The sequence below is a fragment of the Choloepus didactylus genome, chromosome 14 (genome assembly GCF_015220235.1).
Source record: "Choloepus didactylus isolate mChoDid1 chromosome 14, mChoDid1.pri, whole genome shotgun sequence".
Taxonomy (NCBI): domain Eukaryota; kingdom Metazoa; phylum Chordata; class Mammalia; order Pilosa; family Megalonychidae; genus Choloepus; species Choloepus didactylus.
This window is the reverse complement of record NC_051320.1, coordinates 27,024,373-27,046,621: the sequence shown is the minus strand read 5'-3', so window position 1 is coordinate 27,046,621 and position 22,249 is coordinate 27,024,373. Positions and strand designations below refer to the sequence as shown.

General features: G+C 37.3%; 1 protein-coding gene and 1 long non-coding RNA gene across 3 annotated transcripts in view; one reads left to right on the top strand and one right to left on the bottom strand.

The window, feature by feature from the left end:
- TRAM1 (translocation associated membrane protein 1) overlaps positions 1-13,301 on the top strand; it is a 43,418-nt gene extending 30,117 nt beyond the window's left edge. For both annotated transcript variants that reach the window (XM_037802346.1, XM_037802347.1), the window contains exon 11: positions 11,726-13,301. In XM_037802346.1, the coding sequence (XP_037658274.1) occupies positions 11,726-11,799 (74 nt within the window). In that variant the 3' untranslated portion in view covers positions 11,800-13,301. The remainder of the gene's footprint in view (positions 1-11,725) is intronic.
- LOC119508683 lies at positions 3,264-21,899 on the bottom strand. The gene is made up of 3 exons (XR_005211563.1): positions 21,828-21,899; positions 15,727-15,792; positions 3,264-3,276 (listed from the first exon to the last, which is right to left on the bottom strand). It is a non-coding gene; the product is annotated as an uncharacterized LOC119508683 (long non-coding RNA).
- Positions 21,900-22,249: the final 350 nt, after the last annotated feature.

The following is a 22,249-nucleotide window of genomic DNA, read 5'->3' as shown; positions in this document are numbered from 1 at the left end:
CCCTATTATCCTGGCTAGGATCATAGCATAATATTGAATAGAAGAAATGAGAATAAATTTCTTTTTCTCTCATATAAGGACAGAACTTTCAGTATTCTACCATTAGGAATGGAATTTGCTGTAAGATTTTTGCAGATGCTCTTCATTAGATTATAGAAGTTCCCGTCTGTGCTAACTATTTTTGTTATGAGTAGATGTGGAATTTTATTAAATGTTTTTTCTGCAGCTGTTTAGATAATCATAGTTTGTCTTTGTTCTTTTAATGTGATGAACTACATTGATTGATTCTCAAATGTAAAACCAATCTTGCATCCCTAAAAGAAACCCAAGTTGGTATATGGATTTTCAGTATTTTGTTAGAATTTTTGCATCTGTGTTCATGTAAAATATTGACCTGTAATTAGCCTTTTTTGTAATATCCTATGTCAGATTTCGGTGTCAAGGTTATGGCTGCCTTCGTAAAAAAGTATTGAGCAGCTCTATCCTTTATGCAATATTAGTGTTATTTCTTACTTAAATGTTTGGAAGAATTCACCAGTGAAATCATCTGATTTGGAATTTTCCTTATGGGAAAGTTTTAACTACAGATTCACTTTCTTTAATAGATAATACGATTATTCAGATTTTCTGTTTCTTACTGTGGATGTTTGGGGAAGTTGTGTTTTTTCAAGGAATTTGTTCATTTCATCTAAATTTGCAAATGTTTTGGCACAGGATTATTCACACTATCCTCTTGTTACCTGTTAATGCCTGTAGATCAGCAAATTTCCATTTTCATTTCTTATGTTAGTAATTTGTGCCTTTTCTCTTTTTCTTTGATCAGCCAAGTACAAGCATCTGTTGATTTTTTTCTTTGTTGATTTTCTCAATTGTTTGTTTTCTGTATCATTTATTTCAGCTATTCCTTCCATTCACTTTCTCTGGATTTAATTTGCTGTTTTATTGTATGATTTACCTTCTTGAAATGGATCTTTAAATCTCTGATTTTCATCCTTTCTTCCCATGAGCTTCATGCAGTTAAGGCCATACTTTCCCTCTTAGCTCTGTTTTAGCTTGTATTTCAAAAGTTTTGATGTCTTTTTCATTATTGTTCAGTTCAAAAATTTTATAATTCCAATTGTGATTTCTTCTCTGACCTATTGGCCATTTATAAGTACATTGTTTAATTTACAAACATTTGAGCATTTTCTGTTTTTCTTTTTTGTTACTGATATCTAGCTTAATTCCACTGATTAAAGAACGTACTCTGAATCTTCAATTCTTTGAAGTCTGTAGAGCTGTTCATTACAGCTCATCATATATTCAAATTTGTTAAATGTTTTATTTGCACTTCAAAAGGATGAATATTCTGCATTTATTGATACTATATTCTGTAGTTGTCAGGTCAAATTTGTTAATTGTATCATTCAGTTTTATATATCTTTACTGAATTTGGGGGTAGTTCCATTTATTCTTTCAGTTACTGTACAAGGTATATTAAAATCTTGCACTAAGATTGTAAAAGTGTCTGATTCTCCTTGTAAGTTCTTGCTTCATATATTTTGTTGTTTTTTCTTTAATAATTTTTTTTCTTTATTAGTGAAGTTGTGGGTTTACAGAACAATCATGCATAAAATACAGGATTCCCACATATCACACCATCCCCAACTTGCATTACGGTAGAACATTTGTTATAATTGATGATAGCAAAATTGTACTATTAATTAAAGTCCATGGTTAAACTTAGGTTTCACTGTATACTGTAATTCTATGAATTTTTTAAAAAAATTTTTATTATCATATATATGATCTAACAGTTCCCCATTTAATCATATTCAGATATATATTTCAGTGCTATTAATTATGTTCAAAGTTGTGCTACCATTATCAAAGCATTTCTGTCATTTCAAATAGGAACCCTATACATTTTAAGCTCTAACTTCCCCTTCTCTGTTCCCATGCTGTCCCTGGTAAACTATCTTCTAGATTCTGACTCTGTGAGTTTGCTTATTCTAATTGTTTCAAATCAATGAGATCATATAGTTGTCCTTTTGTGTCTGGTTTATTTCACTCAACATGATGTCTTTAAGGTTCATCCATGCTGTTGCATGTATAAGGACTTCATTCCTTTTTATGGCTGAATAATATTCCATTGTATATAGATACCACATTTTATTTAACCATTCATCAGTTGATGGACACTTGGGTTGTTTCCATCTCTTGGCAGTTGTGCATAATGCCACTATCAACATTGTGTGCAATATCTGTTTGAGGCCCAGCTTTCTGTTCTTTTGGGTATATAGCTAATAATATGGTAGGTCTATACTTAATTTTCTGAGGGACCACCAAACTCTTCCGCAGTGACTACACCATTTTACATTGCCACTAGCAATGAATGAGGGTTCCTATTTCTCCGCATCCTCTCCAACACTTGTTAATTTCTGTTTTTAAAATAGCTGTTCTAATGGATGTGAAATGGTATCTCATTGTGGTTTTTATTTGCATTTCCCTAATAACTAGTGATGCGGAGCATCTTTTCATGGGCTTTCTGGCCATGTGTACATCTTTTTTAAAGAGATGTTTGTCAAGTCTTTTGCCCAATTTTAAATTGGGTTGTTTACCTTTTTGTTGTTAAGTTGAAGGATTTCTTTATATATTCTGGATATTAATCCTTTATTAGATAGGTGGTCTCCAAATATTTCTCCCATTGTGTAGGCTGATGTTTAATAATAAAGTCCTTTGAGGAACAAAAGTTTTTAATTTTGATGAGGTCCCATTTATCTATTTTTTCTTTTGTTGTTTGCACTTTGGGTGTAAAGTCTAATAAACTATTGCCTAACACAAAGTCCTGAAGATGCTTCCCTACATTTTCTTCAATGAGTTTGATAGTTCTAGCTCTTATATTAAGGCCTTTGACCCGTACTGAGTTGAATTTTGTATATGGTGTTAGGTAGGGGTCTTCCTTCTCTTTTTTGCAAATGGAGATCGAGTTTTCTCAGCACCACTTGTTGAAGAGACTATTCTTTCACAATTAAGTGGTCTTTGCCCCCTTGTCAAAAATCAGTTGGATGTGAGTATTGATTTCTGAGCTCTCAATTATATTCAATTGATCTTAGATCAATTGAATAGAATTGAGAGCATAGAATCTTGTGCCAAGACCATGCTGTTTGATTACTGTATAAGTTTTAAGATCAGGAAATGTGAGTCTTCCAACTTCATTCTTCTTTTTCAAGATGTCTTTAGCTATTCCAGGCCTCTTACACTTCCATATAAATTTGATGATGGGCCTTTCCATTTCTGCAAAGAAAGTTGTTGGAATTTTGATTAGGATTGTATTGAATCTACAAATTGTTTTGGGTAAGACAAACTTCTTAATGAAATTTAGTCTTCTAATCTATAATGTCCTTCCATTTATTTAGGTCTTCTTTGATTTCTTTTAGCAGTGTTTTTTTTGTTTGTTTGTTTTGTTTTGTTTTGTTATAATTCAGTTTTATTGAGATATATTCATATATCATACAAACATCCATGGTGTACAATCAGCTGTTTATAGTACCATTATACAGTTGTACATTCATCACACCAGTCTATTTTTTTTAACATTTTCCTTATACCAGAAAAAGTAAAGATAAGAATAAAAAAACAAAAGTAAAAAAGAGCACCCAAATCATTCCCCCCACCCTATTTTTCATTTAGTTTTTGTCTCCATTTTCCTACACATCCATCCATACGCTGGATAAAGGGAGTGAGATCCACAAGGCTTTCATAATCACACTGTCACCCCTTGTAAGCTACATTGTTATACAATCGTCTTTAAGAGTCAAGGCTACTGGATTGCAGTTTGATAGTTTCAGGTATTTACTTCTAGCTATTCCAGTATATGAAAACCTAAAAAGAGTTATCTGTATAGTGCATGAGTGCCCATCAGAGTGACTTCTCAACTCCATTTGGAATCTCTCAGCCACTGAAGCTTTATTTTGTTTCATTTTGCACCCTCCTTTTGGTCAAGAAGATGTTCTCAGTCCCACGATGTCGGGTCCAGATTCATCTCTGGGAGTCATATCCAACATTGCCAGGGAGATTTACACCCCTGGGAGTCGGGTCCCACGTAGCGGGGAGGGCGGTGAGTTCACCTGCCAAGTTGGCTTAGCTAGAGAGAGAGGGCCACTCTGAGCAACAAAGACCCTTAGGCACAATTATAAGCAGGTTTAGCCTCTCCTTTTTAGTAACAAGCTTCATAAGGGCAAGCCCCAAGATAGAGGGCTCAGCATACCAAGCCGTCAATCCTCAATGTTTTGTGAGAACATCAGCAACAATCCGGGTGAGGAAGTCCAACACTTCGCATTTTCTACCAGCTCCTTGGGGGCCATGCGTATACATTTTTTTATTCTCTGCCCAAATTACTTTGGGATGTGTCACTATTTCACACTAACCTATACAAACCTACCAGGTCTCACTTCCTATTCAAAGTTCCATTATGGCATTTGAACAAACTGTATGAGTTAATTTGTTTAGGAAATATAGATCCTGCGCCAAATAAACATCTCTTCCCTTGGTCTCACATGGAAGTTGAAGTTTCAAAACACAGTCATATCATACTTTACCTTTTGGCCCGGCTTGCCCTAGTCCTAACCAGATCTGCTTCATTCATATCTCTAGTTGAAGTCTGGACTCGTTCAGCTTTTTTAACAGTTGCTATATGTGCTAATATTGACATTCATATCTGCAGAGTTCTAGTTCTGAGTTTTAGGTGTCACACAGATACTCAAAATTCCAGTGATCCATCAGGTTGTATACTAAGGGATCAGCATCTCAGAATCTGAAGATAGCCATTACAATTCAGGAATAGATGTGACTGCTGTAAGAGCTTACAATCTAAGGACCGTTACAGTAAGTGTTCCCCTGATAAGCTATGCTTTGAGGTTCAGTTCTGAGTTTACAAATTGTAGTTAGTCCATATTGGTGTGGCATTATAGTGTTTGCCTTTGTTTCTGGCATACTTCACTCAACATGCTGTCTACAGGATCCATTCACCTCACTGGGTGTCTCACAGCTTCACTCCTCGCAGTTGCTCAATATTCCATTGTATGCACACACCACAGTTCACCATTCTGTTCCTCGGTCCATGTACCCTTAGGCCACCTCCACCCATTGCAGATCATGAATACTGCCTCCATAAACACCAGTGTGCAAATGCCCATTTATGTCCCTGCTCTCGGATCCTCCAAGTATATGCCCCCTGATAAGGTTGCAGGACCTTATGGCACCCACATACTTCTTGTGGAACCACCACACTGTCCTCCAAAAAGGCTACACCGTTCTGCCTACTAACCAACAATAAATATGTACATCCCTCTCTTCATGTTTTCTCCAGCACTTTTATCCCTATTTATATTTTTTCCTACAATTTTATAGAGCTATAGTCACATACCATACAATTATCCACAGTGTACAATCAGTTGTTCGTGGTATCATCATATAATTGTGCATTTATCACCACAGTCAGCACTTGAACATATTGATTACTATGAAAAAAAAAAGGGGTTTTTTTAATGAATAATATAAAAGATAATAAAAAGAAAAACAAAATATACAATACAATAGTAGGGTCAGACAACAATACCACTACCTCTTTTAGCAGTGTTTTGCAGATTTCTGTGTACAAGTCCTTTACTTAAATCCTGAGTTATATTTATTCCTAGATATTTGATTCTTTTAGTTACTTTTGTGAATGCAGTTCTTTTCTTGATTTCTTCATCTGATTGTTCATTGCTTGTTTATAGAAACACTACTGATTTTTGGGTGTTGATCTTGTACCCCGCCACTTCGCTGAATTCATTTATTAGCACCAGGAGCTTTTTTGTGGGTTTTTCAGGATTTTCTATTGTAGGATCATATCATCTGCAGACAGGGAAAGTTTTACTTCTTCCTTTCCAATGTGGATGCTTTTATTTCTTTTTCTTGCCATACTGCTCTGACTAGAATTTCCAGTACAATGCTGAATATAGTGGTGACAGTGGGCATCTTTGCCTTGTTCCTGCCCTCAGAGGGAATATTTCAGTCTTTTACCACTGAGTATGATGCTAGCTGTGGGTTTTTCATATATGCCCTTAGCATGTTGAGGAAATTTCCTTCTCTTCCTAGTTTTCTAAGTGTTTTTGTTTGTTTTAATGAAGAGAGGGTGCTGAACTTTTCCACTCCATTTTTGTGTTCTGTCAGTTGAGATGATCATGTGTTTTTTGTCCTTCATTCTATTATTATGGTGTATTACATTAATTGATTTTATGTCGAACCACCCTTGCATACCCAGGACAAATCGCACTTGGATTGGTGCATAATTCTTTTAATGTGCCATTGCATTTGGTTTGCTAGTATTTTGTTGAGGATTTCTGCATCTATATTCATAGGGAAAACTGGACTGTAATTTTCTTTTCTTGTGGTATCTGTATCTGGCTGTGGTATTATGGTGATGTTAGCCTCGTAGAATGAGTTAAGAAGTGTTCTCTCCTCTTCAATTTTTTGAAAGAGTTTGAGCAGGATTGATGTTAATTATTCTTGGAATGTTTGATAAAAGTCACTAATGAAGCCATCTGGTCCTGGGCTTTTCTTTGTTGAGAAGTTTTGGATTATTGATTCAGTCTCTTGTTATTGATTCTTTATCTTTTTGAGTCAGAGTAGGTGATTTATGTGTTTCTGGGAATTTGTCGTGTCAAAGAGATTATTTAATTTGTTGGCCTACAGTTGTTCATAGTATCCTCTTATAATCCTTTTTATTTCTGTGGGGTCAATAGTAATGTATCCCCCTTCCTCTCTGATTTTAGTTATTGCATCCTCTCTTTTTTTGTCGTTTGTTGCTTTTGATCTTTTCAAGGAACCAACTTTTAGTTTTGTTGATTCTCTCTATTGTTTTTTATTCTCAATTTCATTTATATTCACTCTAATATTTGTTATTACCTTCTTTCTATTAGTTTTATGTTTAGTTTGCTCTTTGCTTTATATATTTTGAAGCTATGTTATTAGCTACATAAAAATATAGGATTGTTACATATGATTGTTGTGTTTGTCTGATTTTCAACATGAACTGTCAATCTTTATCTAAAATTTACCTGAATTAACTGTAAGTATATCAGCTTTCTCTTGTTAAATGGTTCTCATGGTGTATCTTTTCCTATATTTTTTACTCTAAAACTTTCTTTGTCCTTAAATAGAAATTGGTTGTTGTAAGCAGCATGTAATTATGTTTGTTTTCATTCATCCAATCTGATAATTGTCTTTGGTTGTAAGCAATTATATTACAATGTATATATCTGGGTATGATTTTCTTTGTATTTATCCTGCTTTGTGTTGTGTAGTTTTTTGGATCTATGGCTTGGTTTCTTTTATGATTTTTGAGAAATTTTTGGCCATTACTTCTTCAGATATTGCTTCTGCCTATTATTTTTCTCCTGTCCTTCTAGGACTCCAACTTTACATGTGTAAAATAAACCTTTATCCTGTCTTTTACATCTTTTTGCTCTTTCTGTATTTTCCATCCTTTTTTCCTCTCTGAGCTTCAATCTGAATATTTTCTGCAGTCCACTAATCTCTTCTGTTGTGCCTAATCTGCTTTTAAACTCATATTAAATTTATATTTTCAGTTATGTTTTTTTCAGTAGCAGATTAAATATTTCATTTCTCTGCTGAAGTTCTCCATCTCTTCACTTATTTTCTTGTGTCTAACCATTAGTGTTCTTTTAATCTCTCTGGTAACTCCAGATCTGGATTACCTATAGATCTGTTGCTGGCTGTTTTTTTCTCTTAGTTTCCATCATTTGGTCTTGTTTTCTGGGATGGTTGGCAATTCTTAATTGAATGCTGGACATTATGTGTAAAAATTTGTAGAGGCTCTGGATGACATTTTATGACCAGCAGATTGAATATGGGTAGATCCCTCTAATTACAGCTTGTCTATTCAGTTTTCCCTCATACCTAGGATAGGCATCAACTTCCTGGGCAGGCCTTATACAGACCTTATAAAGGCCTCTGAATTAAAAGTTTTGTCTCCCTAGCAACAGGAGACTTCCGTTTCTCTCCTTAGCTTTGTAGTTTCTTAGGAGTTACTTTTTACTTGGTTTCTCTGAGCCTGCTTGTTGCACACACAGTTTAATAGTTGACAATTCCGTTGAGGGAAAAATATGCATAGAAAGTTGAGTTTCTCTGTCTGCATTTCTCTTTTCCCTGCTTGGTATCCCTAAACTCAGCTGTAGGCTATTTCTTTATCTTACTCTTTGTCTTAGTGCCACTGAGTCCACAAATGCTCCACAAGCATTAACAGCAGTTAATGCAGATTTCAGCTCAGTTTATTCCTTTCTTTCCAAGATCAAGTCCTGGCTGCTTTGGTTGTTTTCCAGAGCTCCAATCATTTTTGTATTCAGCTTTTCTGAATATTTTTGGAGGGAATGTTAATCTGACATAAGTTTTTTCATCATAGTTAGAAGGAGAGGAAGGCCATGATATACTTTTTTTTTTTTTAATTTTATTTTGAAATAAATTCAAAGTTACAGGAACAGTTGCAAAAACAATACAAACCCCATACACAGCATACCCTGACCGCTCTCCCCCGATACCCTGATCCATCAACTTTAACATGCTGTCACACTGCCATTTCTTTCTTTCCCTCCCTCCCTATCTATCATCCATCATCTGTTGCTCTGTTTTCTGAACGTATGAGAGCAAGCTGCACACATCCTTGAGCAAACACTATAATTCACATATACAATTCCCATGAACAAGAACATTCTTTTATGCAATCCTGTTAAGCGCAGCTAAGAAGTTCAAGAAATTCAACATTGATGCAAAGCTTACATTTTATATTTCCTTTTTTTTTTCCTTATGTCCCAACTGTGCCCCTTTGAGCCTCCTGTCCTCCATCCTCAGATCCCATCCAGGATCATCCTTGGCATTCAATTGTCATCTATTTAGACTGTCTTTTTTTTTTTTTTTCCCAATGGTGGAAGCATATATACAGCCTAAATCTTCCCATTCCACCCCCTCCCTAGCATTCCATTAGTGGGATTAATCACATTTAGAATGTTGTAATGCTATCACCTTCCCCACCATCGATTACTAGAAATTTCCCTTCACCTCAAACAGCAACCCTACACTCATGTCTTAACTCCCCATTGCCTCTTCCCCCACTTCTCATAACCCATACTCTACTTTTCATCTCTATGGTCATATTCTCTGATAATTTCTTTGTGTTTACTGTGGGGCTTAAATTTAACCTCTTAAATCCATAACAATCTTGGTTTTCTTTGATACCAACTTAACTGCAATAGGACCCGTAAACTATGTTCCTATACTCCTTCATTCCCCCACCTTTATATAGTTCTTGTCAAATATTACATATTTTACATTGAGTCCAAAACCACTGATTTGTCATTAGAGTTAATGTATTTTATATCCTGTAGGAAGTAAACAGTGGAGTTACAAATCAAAAATTATTGACTTCTATTTGTATTCCATTGTGGTCAGAGAATGTGCTTTGAATATATTCAGTTGTTTTTTGTTTTTTTTTTTTTAATTTATTGAGGCTTGTTTTATGTCCCAGCATATGGTCTATTCTGGAGAAAAATCTATGATCACTAGAGAAAAATGTGTGTCCTGGTGATCTGGGATGTAAGGTTCTATATATGTCTGTTAAAATTCTCTATCTCTCTCTCTCCTTTCTTTGTTTCTCTGTCAGTAGGGCTTCCTTTAGTATCTGAAGTAGGGCAGGTCTTTTATTGGCAAAGTCTCTCAGCATTTGTTTGTCTGTGAAGAATTTAAGCTCTCCCTCAATTTTGAAGGAGAGTTTTGCTGGATAAAGTATTCTTGGTTGGAAATTTTTCTCTCTCAGAATTTTAAATATGTCATGCCACTGCCTTCTCGCCTCCATGGTGGCCGCTGAGTAGTCACTACTTAGTGTTACGTTGTTTCCTTTGTATGTGGTGAATTGCTTTTCTCTTGCTGCTTTCAGAACTTGCTCCTTCTCTTCAGTATTCGACAGTCTGATCAGAATATGTCTTGGAATGGGTTTATTTGGATTTATTCTATTTGGAGTTCACTGGGCATTTATGCTTTGTGTATTTATTTTGTGTAGAAGGTTTGGGAAGTTTTCCCCAACAATTTCTTTGAAAACTCTTTCTAGACCTTTACCCTTCTCTTCCCCTTCTGGGACACCAGTGAGTCTTAAATTTGGATGTTTGATTTTATCTATCATATCCCTGAGATCCATTTCTATTTTTTCGATTTTTTTCTCTATTCTTTCTTTTGTTCTTTCATTTTCTGTTCTGTGGTCTTCTAGGACGCTGAGTTGTTGTTCAGCTTCCTCTAATCTTATATTATGAGTATCCAGAGTCTTTTTAATTTGGCCAACAGTTTCTTTTATTTCCATAAGATCTTCTATTTTTTTATTTACTCTTGCAATTTCTTCTTTATGCTCTTCCAGGGTCTTCTTCATGTCCTTTATATCCTGTGCTCTCATTCTTTGACTGTAGTCCTTTGATTAATTGCGCTAAGTACTGTGTCTCCTCCGATCATTTGATTTGGGTGTTTGGGATTGGGTTCTCCATATCATGTGGTTTTATCAAATGCTTTAAGATTTTCTGTTGTTTTTGGCCTCTTGGCATTTGCTTTGCTTGATAGCTGTGATCTTCCAGGACCTCTGCTGAGGGAAGGCTGTGCTATGTCACAAGTGCATGCCTTCCCTCAAGGGAAGCCCCGGACTGTCAGGCCGTGCAGGGGCGCTCCCAGCCTGATGCAAAAATGGCTGAATGGGGTGTCTCAGCCCCCTCCTTTTCGCACAGCTCCGCCTTCCCAGCTCTGGGACAACTAGCTGTGGTTACACCCAAGGCCACTGTCCACACCAATATTGTGGCGTGTGCGGGGTGCTTTGGGAGACACTCCCCATCAGACTGGGTTTCCTGACGCAGCTCTGGGATGTGGGTACAGCCCTGGGCAGGAGTGTCACCAGCACACCAGGAAGCCGGCTGCAAGGGGTGTGGTTTCTTCCTCCTTTTGGCTCTCCCCTCTGTCCCTCTGGCCCTGGGACAATCAGCAGCAGGTGTGGGGAGGGCTATCCTCCACACCAGACACCGAGGCATTGGCTGCAGCCCGCTCCTGCAGTGCTTCACTGTGTGGTTCTCACTGCCATATCTGCAGCCGCTCCCGGGTTTGTTTGTTTGTTTGTTTTTTTAAAAAGAATTAGTCCGTCTTCAAACACCAACCCGCAGTTTCCCCACACCACAGCACAGCTGCGGGACTTTCAGCTGGCTTACTCGTTTCAGAATGCAGACTCCCAATTTCACCAAGTGCACGGCCCCTGTGGATTTAGCAGACCTTGTCTGGCTGGTGCATCGCTGGAAGTGGTATTCTGGGTCACTTTCTGGTTTTTATCTAGTATTTTTCATGGAGGTGTTTTTTTGCCCTATCTCACCTAGCTGCCATCTTAGGTTCTTAGTATGTCCCCCATGATATACTCTTAAAATTAAGTTGTCTTACTAACACCAACTTTTTTACATGTTGTAATATCCTCAGGAACTTCCTTTATCTGTTGTCAGATGTGGAGTCTATTTCTACCAAAAGAACTGCTCTTAAAATTACTGTTTTAAAATTTTTGTAATTGTTTTGAAAAGTTTTTTACCTTCTCTCCCACTTTTCCTGTTTTCAGTAGTCCTGTATTTGTATCTGTTTATAAAAGAAAGTAATACTGACTCTTTGCTTTTTTCAGAAAATGGTGTGAATGGAACAGTAACTTCAAATGGAGCAGACTCTCCCCGTAATAGAAAAGAGAAATCTTCATAATGAGTTACAAGTTTATTGATTGATGTCCCCAAAGAAATCTGCTTTTTACTATGATATCTTTAAACACTAGAGATTGTTCTGTTCTTGAAAATACAGTTTGTGCTCTTTGATCCTTGCTATTGTACTGTTTCATGCATTTTTTTAAAGGGCATTTGAGGGGAGAATGATTACTATGAATGAAAAAAATATTTTAGCTTAGACTAAGCTACCTGCCTTCAAAATAGTTTAGGGACCACCACCATATTTTGTTTTGTTTTGTTTTGTTTTTATCTTTGAACATTTTTCTAATGATTTGGAGAGATAACTATTTACAAAAATTCTACATATCAGTGCTACACTTTCTTGCTCTCACCAATTTTTTATATTAGCAAGGTGGCCTGTTCCAACAGGGTCATATTTTTTAAGTTCTCTTTCAGGGCAAAATGGATATACTATGAACTTCAAAGTCCGACTTTATATGTTTTCAGTGTTCTCTAATTTTTAGGAGTTTTTGTAGCATTTACACCTGGAAACAAGATTTGTAAAATCACCAAAATAATTATGTGCTTTATTTTATAGGTAGTGGTTGTTAGTGTAACATCCCAGATTTAAAAAAAAAAAAAAAAAAAAAGTACTAACGGTCACAACGTGGAGATTTATTACCATATATATTATAAATCAAAATATATTAACATAGAAGTACTTAAGTAAAATCTTCCTTGTGCATTTTAAACACTTGTAAACTGGAAATCAGAAAATTAAATATTTACTATAAAGAGGAAAATCTGACATTTAGCCCTTTTTGGTATGTTTATTATATTGATTCTTAATGGGGCTGGTCATAAGTTTGATGTGCACAGCATCTTAGAAAAATGTTGTTTAACCTGCAAACCCTTTTGACAAATAATGCCTATTTGATTTATATCTATAAAAAGATTGTCAGGTAATTATATATGGAAAACATTTAATGCACTAACCTTACATTGAAAATTCAGGTGGACAAATAGTCTTTTTGAAAGACAGTGCTTTATGTTAAAACTATAGCTTTGGTCCCATCTTTAATTGAGAAACATTTATCTGTATAAAAACATATTTTTGGATAAATATATATATATTTGTATCTCTACAGAAAGGCTCTAAAAAGCATTTAAGTAAAATATTTGGTTCCCTTTTCTATAATTATCCTTTAAAATCCTCATAGCTATATTTGGTTTTTCTTTGTCTTTACAGTACATATATTGCTGCTTTTGGTGTTCACGTATTGTTTCCCATTTCTCACTTCTGTAACCAGCTAATGTTTGTGCCATTTTTAGTGTAAAAGTTGCAGACCTGTTACGTCTGCAGTTTAAGTTGCCATGCTGCTAGAAAGTTTTGCTTTCTGTTTCCAGCTGTTTACCTACAAGTGGTAGCTCTCTGTAGCATTATGCAGTTTCAGTGGAACCAAATTTTTGCCATTAAAAACTGGTATCACATTGAACTATACATTGAGAAATCAATCAAAATAAAAATTTTTACTTTCACAAGCTGTATTCTGGATGTTTCCTTAGTTTTTTTGCTATTTAGTGTATGTACCATATTTTACAAATACACTTTTGATAGACATTTAGAATAGCCTCTCTTCAAAAATATATTCTGCAGAAAAGATGATTAATTCCATGGAATATTTAGAAGAGTTAGTGGAGAAAAGAAAGGTTAATGACCAAATACATTTGGAGATCACTTGGTTAAACAAACCTGAAGGTGTTTCTTTTCTACAGAATATGCAAATCTGCTTCCTGGTACACCAAGAATGTTGGGCGATGGGGCCTAATATAGGATGTTTCCCAACTAATTTGACTCTGGAATCTCTTTTTCATTGAATTACTAACAGCACTTGTGTTTTACAGAGTACACTCTGGGTTTAGAGGGGGAAAGGCCTTGGTATATAATTTGAACTTTACAAAACACACACAAGGTAAATTGTAAGCCATAAAACTCTGCCCCCAAATGCCCTGAGGAAAGCTCTTTCTTTATTTGCCTCTAGATCATGCAGATGCTGTGTCAAATTGGGACTCAGGTCAAACTTTGAAACCCAAAGGGAGACACATATGACTGTGAACCAGTACGGCTGCTATCCTGCCTTAGACTCTGTATGTGATCTTGCACTGGCTGTTTTGCTATTTTAAGATTTAGTTTTTCCTTCTTATGTAAAAAGCCTTCTTGCCTGCACTTTAGAATATGATTGTTAACTGGTCCAGGTGGACTATACTGGAATAAAGGAATTAACGACCTTCTAAAATAAAGCAATTTTGCCAAGTCCTTAAGTTCAGAACTAATCCTAGGGCAAAACTTGTTTAAGTTAGAAAATGGAAAGGAGAAAATTTTTGTTGCACAGATATTAGAAGTAGTCCAATGACACCCATATCTCCATGGTGTTGCCAAATGTTCTCACTGAAAACTTGTTCTGCTGCCTATCTACATATGGACAACAAGAAAAATTGCTTTTAAGAAATAAGAATAATGATATTGATAACTTACTTGCATTTTTTTAAGAGTAGCTCTAGAAATAACCCTGGAGAAAATTCTAGAGGAGAATGCTTAAACAGATGTTTTTCCCAAAAGACTGTCCTAGGTGTGGTGGATGATCAGTAAAGAAGAATCATCTACTATAAACTTCAATATATGACAATTTTGAGACTTTCAAAGTAAATAGCAAGTATTGGGAGGAGGAATTAAAAGAATAGAAACCCAGGGTCTTGAGAGTGTGAATGGGGTTCGACAAGTATCTAGATGCTTTAAGGAGAGCCCTCGGTACACAGCCCAATCCACTAGGATGAACTGAGGCAAAAAGGTAAGTTCATAATAATGAACAGTGCTTTTTAATCTGGTGACTGAGCACTCTCTTTAAACTGTCAGCCATTTCCAGAAGGCAACACACCTCAATGGTTCAACTCCATCTACCGCAGACAGCAGATCCCAGTATTTTCCAAGACAATCCAATTCTTTGTTCACCTAAGCATAATTTGTTTTACCAAAAAAGCCATATCTAGGTATATGTGTCACATATTGACCAGCTATATTTGATACCAGTTGGGAAAAGGCTAAGCCAATTTAGTGAAAAAATCATTAACATTATTGTTCAAGACTGAAATCAGACATTTTGGGTGTCTCTGAACACAAATTAATTTTTTTTAAAAGAGGCTTAGGTCCATCACATAGTCTAATTCATGACTATTAGTAACTTAGCTTTGACCTTAAGTTAGCAAAAGCAAAAAATCTCTTCTACTTTGAAGATCGAAACTTAAGCCAATTGAAGTTTGAGTATGATAAATAACCTGGTTGATTTCAGGTATCAAGAGACCGACTACAGTTCAAATCTTGACTCCGCCACTAATCAGCTGTGTGATTTGGAGCATGATACTTAATGTCTGTGCCTCAGTTTCTTGACATAAGAAATAGCATCTGTCCCACAAGGCATTTCTGAGAATTAGTTGAGATAGTGCACATAAATTATCTGGTGCTTATTAAATGTCAGTCATTAGTTTATAAGGTGGTGACAAACACAGCTAATAGTATGACTAAGTAATTCCTTGTAAGACTACAGTTTACAACATTGTTTAGCATTCATGGTGTCAAAAGCAAGTAAGATATTCATGGTTCTACACTTGAGTGGGTCAGCTAATAAAGTTGCCAGAGATGTTCAGACCAGCTTTACAGCCGGTGAGGTTATACAGAATCACTGAAGGTGTGGTAGGTGTGCTTACACGGTACAAAGGTACTTAAATCAAACATCCAAGTCTCTTCTCAATCATGTAAATTTATGTCACTTGATAATTATAAAAGCACATAGCATATATAATTGTCTATAGAATGATTTTTTTAAATCAAGCACCTGCGGTTTCTGAAACCGTATTTCTGGATGGTGCATACAACTTCTAGAGAATTTTTGGCTGCTTTAAGTTGCCTTACCTTCTAGTAGAAAGAATGCAAATTTTGCTGGGGATCTGATCCTCCATCAGGTAAACGAGCATTTACCTGGGAACCAGGAAAAGGGTAGATTATAAGATAATGTTTAGCGAAAAGTTTGAACTGCTTTCATACAGTCTAGAAATTATGTTTCTGCAAGTAGACTGGAAGTCCTGGATGTGACTGTGTGTATGGGATATGCTAAGTGTAGATCATGCATGAAAGAGACTAAAGACGGATCCTTACTTGTATGCTCATTCAGTTTTAGACTAATCCTTTTATCCCGCATCAAATATGAGAAACTAATGAAGTTCCTTATCAAAACAATGAGTTAGAGTTGTTTGTTTTGTTTTGTTTTGTTTTAATGCTGTTTAACCAAATTAATTTAGGTCACTAGTAACCTCCTAACCACTTAGAGTGGTCCTTTTCTATTTCTTGCTGATTTAATCCCAACAAACAATAGGATGTGGTTTTTTAGTAACTTCGGTCAGAAGGGAAAAATATACTGTTTAAAAAATAAGAACTCAAGTGTGATTTTTTAAAAATGGATTCAATTCTGTAGGATTGAGACCTAGAAGATCACCAGGAATATAAATCAGAACGATCAGTGATTTACCTAATTCCTAATACATGTAGGAAGCTTTGAAAATTTCAAAAGAATATGTGTAAGGCTGGATTCAACTTCATCTTCAAAGAGAACTCTCATAACTGCATAATCATCAATCATTCTCAGTGACTAGAAAGCTCCAAGTCAAGCCTGGAAGTTATTTCTCTGTTGATACTAGGTTATGGTGGGTCAACCCAGTCCCAATTCAGAAACACTGATACAGAGCAATGAGCTGGGGAGAGAACCATTTAGCAAAAGGAAATTTCTAAAGTAAGAGAACTACTTTGCAGTATTTATAGGACACATCTCCAAATACTGGCCATTATACAGGAAACTCAGACTCATTTCATTTATTCTCTCATATTGATTGCATCTTAATTTTGCATGGCCTGTATGTTTTGATCTTTTAAAAAAAACACAATAAAGAATTTAAAATGCAAAGCCGTCTTGTGGAATGTAGCTTCATGTTTAAGTAATCTCTGTTCTCCTTGTTTTACTCTATTTTGATGAGCACGAGCATTCTAATTATAGTCCAGTACCTCTTGTGAAGCAGGCAGTGCCAGTCATTCCCTGTTACTTAATGATGTGGAGTAAGTACCCATTGGGGGCTGCTGCAATCACTACCCTCATTTTCCACTCACGCTTCAGCCACGTCAGCACTTTAGTCTACAGAGGTAAGAGCAGCTGTACTTGTTGTACTCATTAACCCAAGCATCCTTGATATTTGTTCCCTTTTTTTTTTTTTTTGCCCAATGTCACAAATTCTCTACTAAAGAAAACACTCTCTGCCTATGGTGTTTTTTTGTTTGTTTTTTGCTTTGACTACTTCAGCAAGTTACTTATGCAGGATCTGCACCTCCATCTAAAATGGTATTCTTACATTTTACGCACTGAGGTTCAAAATTCCAAATAGAAGACCTGAATATCATTATGATATTGATTTGATAGAATGGTCGATGTGAGGAACCAGTTGAAATTAGGTTCAGAACTTTATTCACTGGTCTGAAGGTTTGACTTTAAAAGTATAAGAAACTAGTTTCTTCTTGATATTTCCAACGGGCTAATAAAGCAAAGTTATCTATAATGTAGGATGTTTTATTACTCAGTGATTCTCATTTCAGAGTTTAGCTTTAATGGGTTCTATCCTAAAATGCTTTGACTCTTTAGCTCTGTAAATGTCTGTTCTTAAGAGAACAGGTAACATCAATTACACTATATCTTTCTGTGCATGCAGCAGGGTTCCAATGTCTAGCACCTTGAGCCTGAAATGGGAGAAACGAGGAAAAGATATTTGCCTGTTTGCATCCTGGATAGTGTGCCACCAACCTATCCTACTTTAGAGTCTCCAGAATATCACCACACTTACCATTCTTTATCTTCCACAATTTTTTCTTCCATAAATCATACCACACTGTATTTTATTGTACCCACCCTCCCACCCATACTTTAGCATCTCTGAAATCAGAATGGGTCTTTAAATCAATGGTATATCATAATTTAATTGGCTGCTGTTTTTCTTAATGGTACACAGAATAATGATTCTTTATAAAACTGATGCATTCTCAGATTATGAAATTCAGTATAAATCACTAACTTTTATAAGGGCTTACTAAGTCCCAGTTATTCCAAGCACTTTTTCCGTTTCATTTATAACCTCCACAAGAACCCTACAAATAGGGAGGGACCATTCTTATACCATTTTACAGACATGGCAACTGAATCTCAGAGGGATGAAGTGACCTGCCTTATATAGTAGGTGGCAGAGGCAGGCTATGAACACAAGGAGCCCCTCTTCCTTACCGTGTTTTACCACACACCTCTCCTCTACCCAAGCCTGTGCTTAGAAGAGAATGAGTCATTTGATCTTTAGTGTTCTTTCTCCCAAGGTTTTTGCAATTTAGAGATAAGGTTATCTCTAATTGTAGAATACTTACCATATACAGTAAAATAGCTTAAAAAGTAATTTATTCAATGAACACTAACAGTTTCTCCTTCTGGGCATTATAGGAATACAAAAATTACTAGAACACAATCCCTGCCTCCAAGGGTTCACAGTGTAGTTGAGGAGGCAGACATCTCAGACAATAATTACAACAGAGTGGGAAGTTTTAGAGCTGGGATAAGTACCAGATACCTCAGTGTACTGAATCAGGCTGAACTTGAGTTGAACTCCACCTGAGAGCTCAGAGAAGGCTTCCCTGAGGAAATGATGGTTCAAGCTGAGTTTTGAATAATGAAAAATTGCTTCAGGTCTTCATGCACAGTGCTAGGTGATGAATGAATGAATCAATCAGACAATCAATGAAGAAGGGATGAACTATGGAATGACAGAGACAGAGTCCATGACTCAGGGAACACCAACTTGTAAGGAGTAGTCAGTGGAAGACGAATCTTTGGGGGAATTTGAGAAGGACTGGAAAGAGGTAAAGAGATCAAGAGGTCATGGAAGCCGAGCCAGAAGAGAGCTTCAAGGAGGGAAACATCAGCAGTGTCAGAAGTCACAAAAAAGGCTGATTCGTAAACTTGAAAGTAGTCAACCTGGGAAATTTTATGAATGTTACTACAATAATTTTTTAAAACCCATAGAACTGTACAACACAGAGTGAAACCTATTGTAAACTATGGACTTTAGTTAATAATAAAGTTATAATATTGGTTCATCAATTGTAATAAATGTACCATCCTAATGTAAAATGTTAGTATTAGGAAAAAACTGGGAGGTGGGTGGGGAAGAAGTACATGGAAACTCTACTTTCTACATGATTTTACTGTCAACCTACAACTGCACTTCAAAAAAAAAAAAAAAGTTGCAAAAAGCAGAAAATAGATTGAAAAGATTTCAAGTTTGTCTCCTAGGAAGTCACTGGTGCCCTTAAGAAGAGGGACAGGAGTTCCCTCTGTGGCTACTTGCAGACCTCAAAGCCGAGAAGGATCCGGAGGGTTCCTTGTACTGCCGGGTTCCCCACACGAGAACCAACACAGTTTTGCCAGCACTGAGGACCACCCCACTCAGCCTATGGAAGGTCCCAGTTGGAAAAGTGCGGAGTGTGGGGAGAGTAGTTGGCAGAGTAGTCATTTCCCGGGGCCTCCCTTCCCTGGCAGCTGTCAAGAGGCCCTCGGGACGCTGCGGGCGCCAGGTCCGGGCATCGTCTGGGACGTCGCCGAGGAGGACGCGCCGGGCCGGGCTGAGTGAGCCAGGGCCCGCGGGGAGGGAAGGCGCCCAGCACCGGACAGCCCCAGCCCGGGCGCCCTGAGAAAGCGCCCCCACGCAAAGGGCTCCCTTTGCCTTCACCCCCTGCATGGCGGGTCCCCGGGACAGACACCGCATCCCAGACACCAGGCAGCCCGCACTCCAGGACAGGAGAAGCCTAAATTGGGTAAAAATTCACAGCTTTGGTTATTTCACTGTCTGGGAAATTAGTGACTAGTATAAGTCAGTTGTCCAGACAGAAAGTGACTTTTTATGACCTAAGACTGAATTTACAAGTTATAGGACCCACCTGAGATGACATCCACATGGATAAGGACAAGAGGGAGCATGCTGAGTGGGATTGAGGGGACAATGAAAGAAATAAAAGTAAATTGTATTATGATTCCACCCTATCAAACCAAATACATTCACCAAAAAGTTTAGGAGCAAAAACTGAAGGGGAAATAGAAAATACAATATGGTTACAAGCAGTATAGACTGAGTGATGGTGTGTAACTACTGCAGCCTACTTTGTTCCAAACATAGTTCTATGGCCTTGGAGACACAAGTAATCAACACAGATGTCATTTCTGCCCTCCTGAGCCTAAAACATAGAGTGGAAGACAGGTAACCAAAAATAGAAATATAATGACAAATTATAAGTACTAGAGAGGGGAAAGCAGGATACTTTTGAGAGAGAATATGGGGGTGGGGTGTGCAGGAAAAACTTCTCTGAGAAAGTTACAGGTAAACTGAGTATTCCAGTTTGTCAATGCTGCCATTATGCAGACTACCAGTAATAGACTGGCTTTTGAAAAGGGGTTTTATTTGGTTACAAATTTACAGTTCTACAGCCATAAAAGTGTCCAAACCAAGGCATAAACATGAGTATACTTTCACTGGAGAAAGGCCATTGGCGTCTGGAAAACCTGTTAGCTGGGAAGGCACGTGGCTGGCATCTCCTTCTCCCAGGTTGCATTTCAAAATGGCGTTCTCCAAAATGTCTCTCTTAGCTGTAGCTGCTCTGACGTCCTTCTGTTTGCAAGCTTTTATAGGGCTCCAGTAAACTAATCAAGTCTCATGCTGAATGGGCAGGGCTACACCTCCATGGAAATAATCTAATCAAAGGTATTACCCACAGTTGGGTGGGTCACATCTCATGGAAACAGCCTAATCCAAAGATTCTAACCTAATCAACACTAATACGCCAGCCCCCCACAAGACTGCATTAAAGAACATGTGTTTGGGGGACATAATACATCCAAACCGGCACACTGAGAATCCCAGGGTGAGAACAACTTAGGCAAAGAGTGACAGCACAGTGCTCAGGCAGAGAGAAGCATTTGCAAAGGCTCTGGAGGTACAAATAACACCCCCAGGAGGAGGCTGCCATGGTGTACGGAAGGCAGGCAGGGGCAGGGGCTAGAAGGTCAGGGTTCACAGCCAGCATGTGACCCCAGGTCTTCCAACTCCAGATCCCGCACCCCTTCTTCATGCCAGGGTATCTCCTTGATCTTACTCAAGCAAGCAATTTCCATCAGGAAGTGTGACTGCAGGCATATAATATGCTGGGTCTACTGAAGGATTGTATTGATCTTTTTCTGTCTTATTTTCTCAGCAAGATTTCGTTCTCTGAAAACACTGGTGAAATTGACATTTCTTGGGACTTTCCCAGCAATGTCTTTAAAGTCTGATGAGTAAAGTGCCTGCTTCTTTTTCAGCTACTGTAATTATTATTATTGCATTATTTTGTTCCTCCTCCCCACATTTATTGAGCACTATTGAATAAAACTTTGCAGGTTAGTAGAAGAAATAACACAACATTCTAAATAGTTCTATGAGAGTGGGCAGAAGCTTGCACCTCAGCTGGAAGACGGAGGGATGGCAACTGGCTTTTAGGAACAAGCATTGTTGGTTTCAAGTTTTCGAGCTCTGATTTAAGTCAGAACAAAAAGTTACATAAAATCAATTGAAGGGAACCTGCTTCTGACTCTTAGAAGCCATCATCTTCTAAGACAGGGTTATTCAGATTGCGGTCCATAGACCAGTTCTATCCTGCAAACTGTAAACAATAAGCAATTAGGTGAGTACAAAACCAGTAAGCCTTTAGAATTTTATGGCAATTTGAGAGAGTAATTTTATGTTTCTTGAATCTAATAAAAACCCAATGTTTCCTCAAAGGTCCTCCACTCAAGCAGGGCACTTAAACCTGGAAGTTCCCAAAAGGACCCAGAAACACTCATGATAAGTCAGAGGGAGCTTGGTGCCATCCTCCTGACCTTCTCATTCAAAATACAGAATTCTTACCCCAGATTCCAGGCAGATTTCCCAATTTCCTCCAGCAGGAAGCATACATAGTTAAGGAAGCTTTGGAAAGTAGAGTACACTCCCCTAGAAAGGCAGATGGTAAACCAGATAAGCCTTTATCCAGAGCAGAAGCTTGAGTTCACATGAAATCCACAAAACAGCGAGCTGGCCAAGAAGAGGCACAGGTTGAATGTTATTTATCCTGTCTTCAGAGCCAAGTGTCATGTCTGTTTTTCTAACTTGATGGGAAGTAAAAGAATCCTGAGCTTATATAATCACATATCACGTTGCATAAATCCCCGAGTGACCAAGATGGTATTTTCAGTGGGAAACCAGCCCTTCAAAGTCACCCCATTTGCTCTGCCTGCCTGGTTTCTCCTGCAGTGACTAACAGAAGTGAGGTATGCTATTTGACTGGTTTT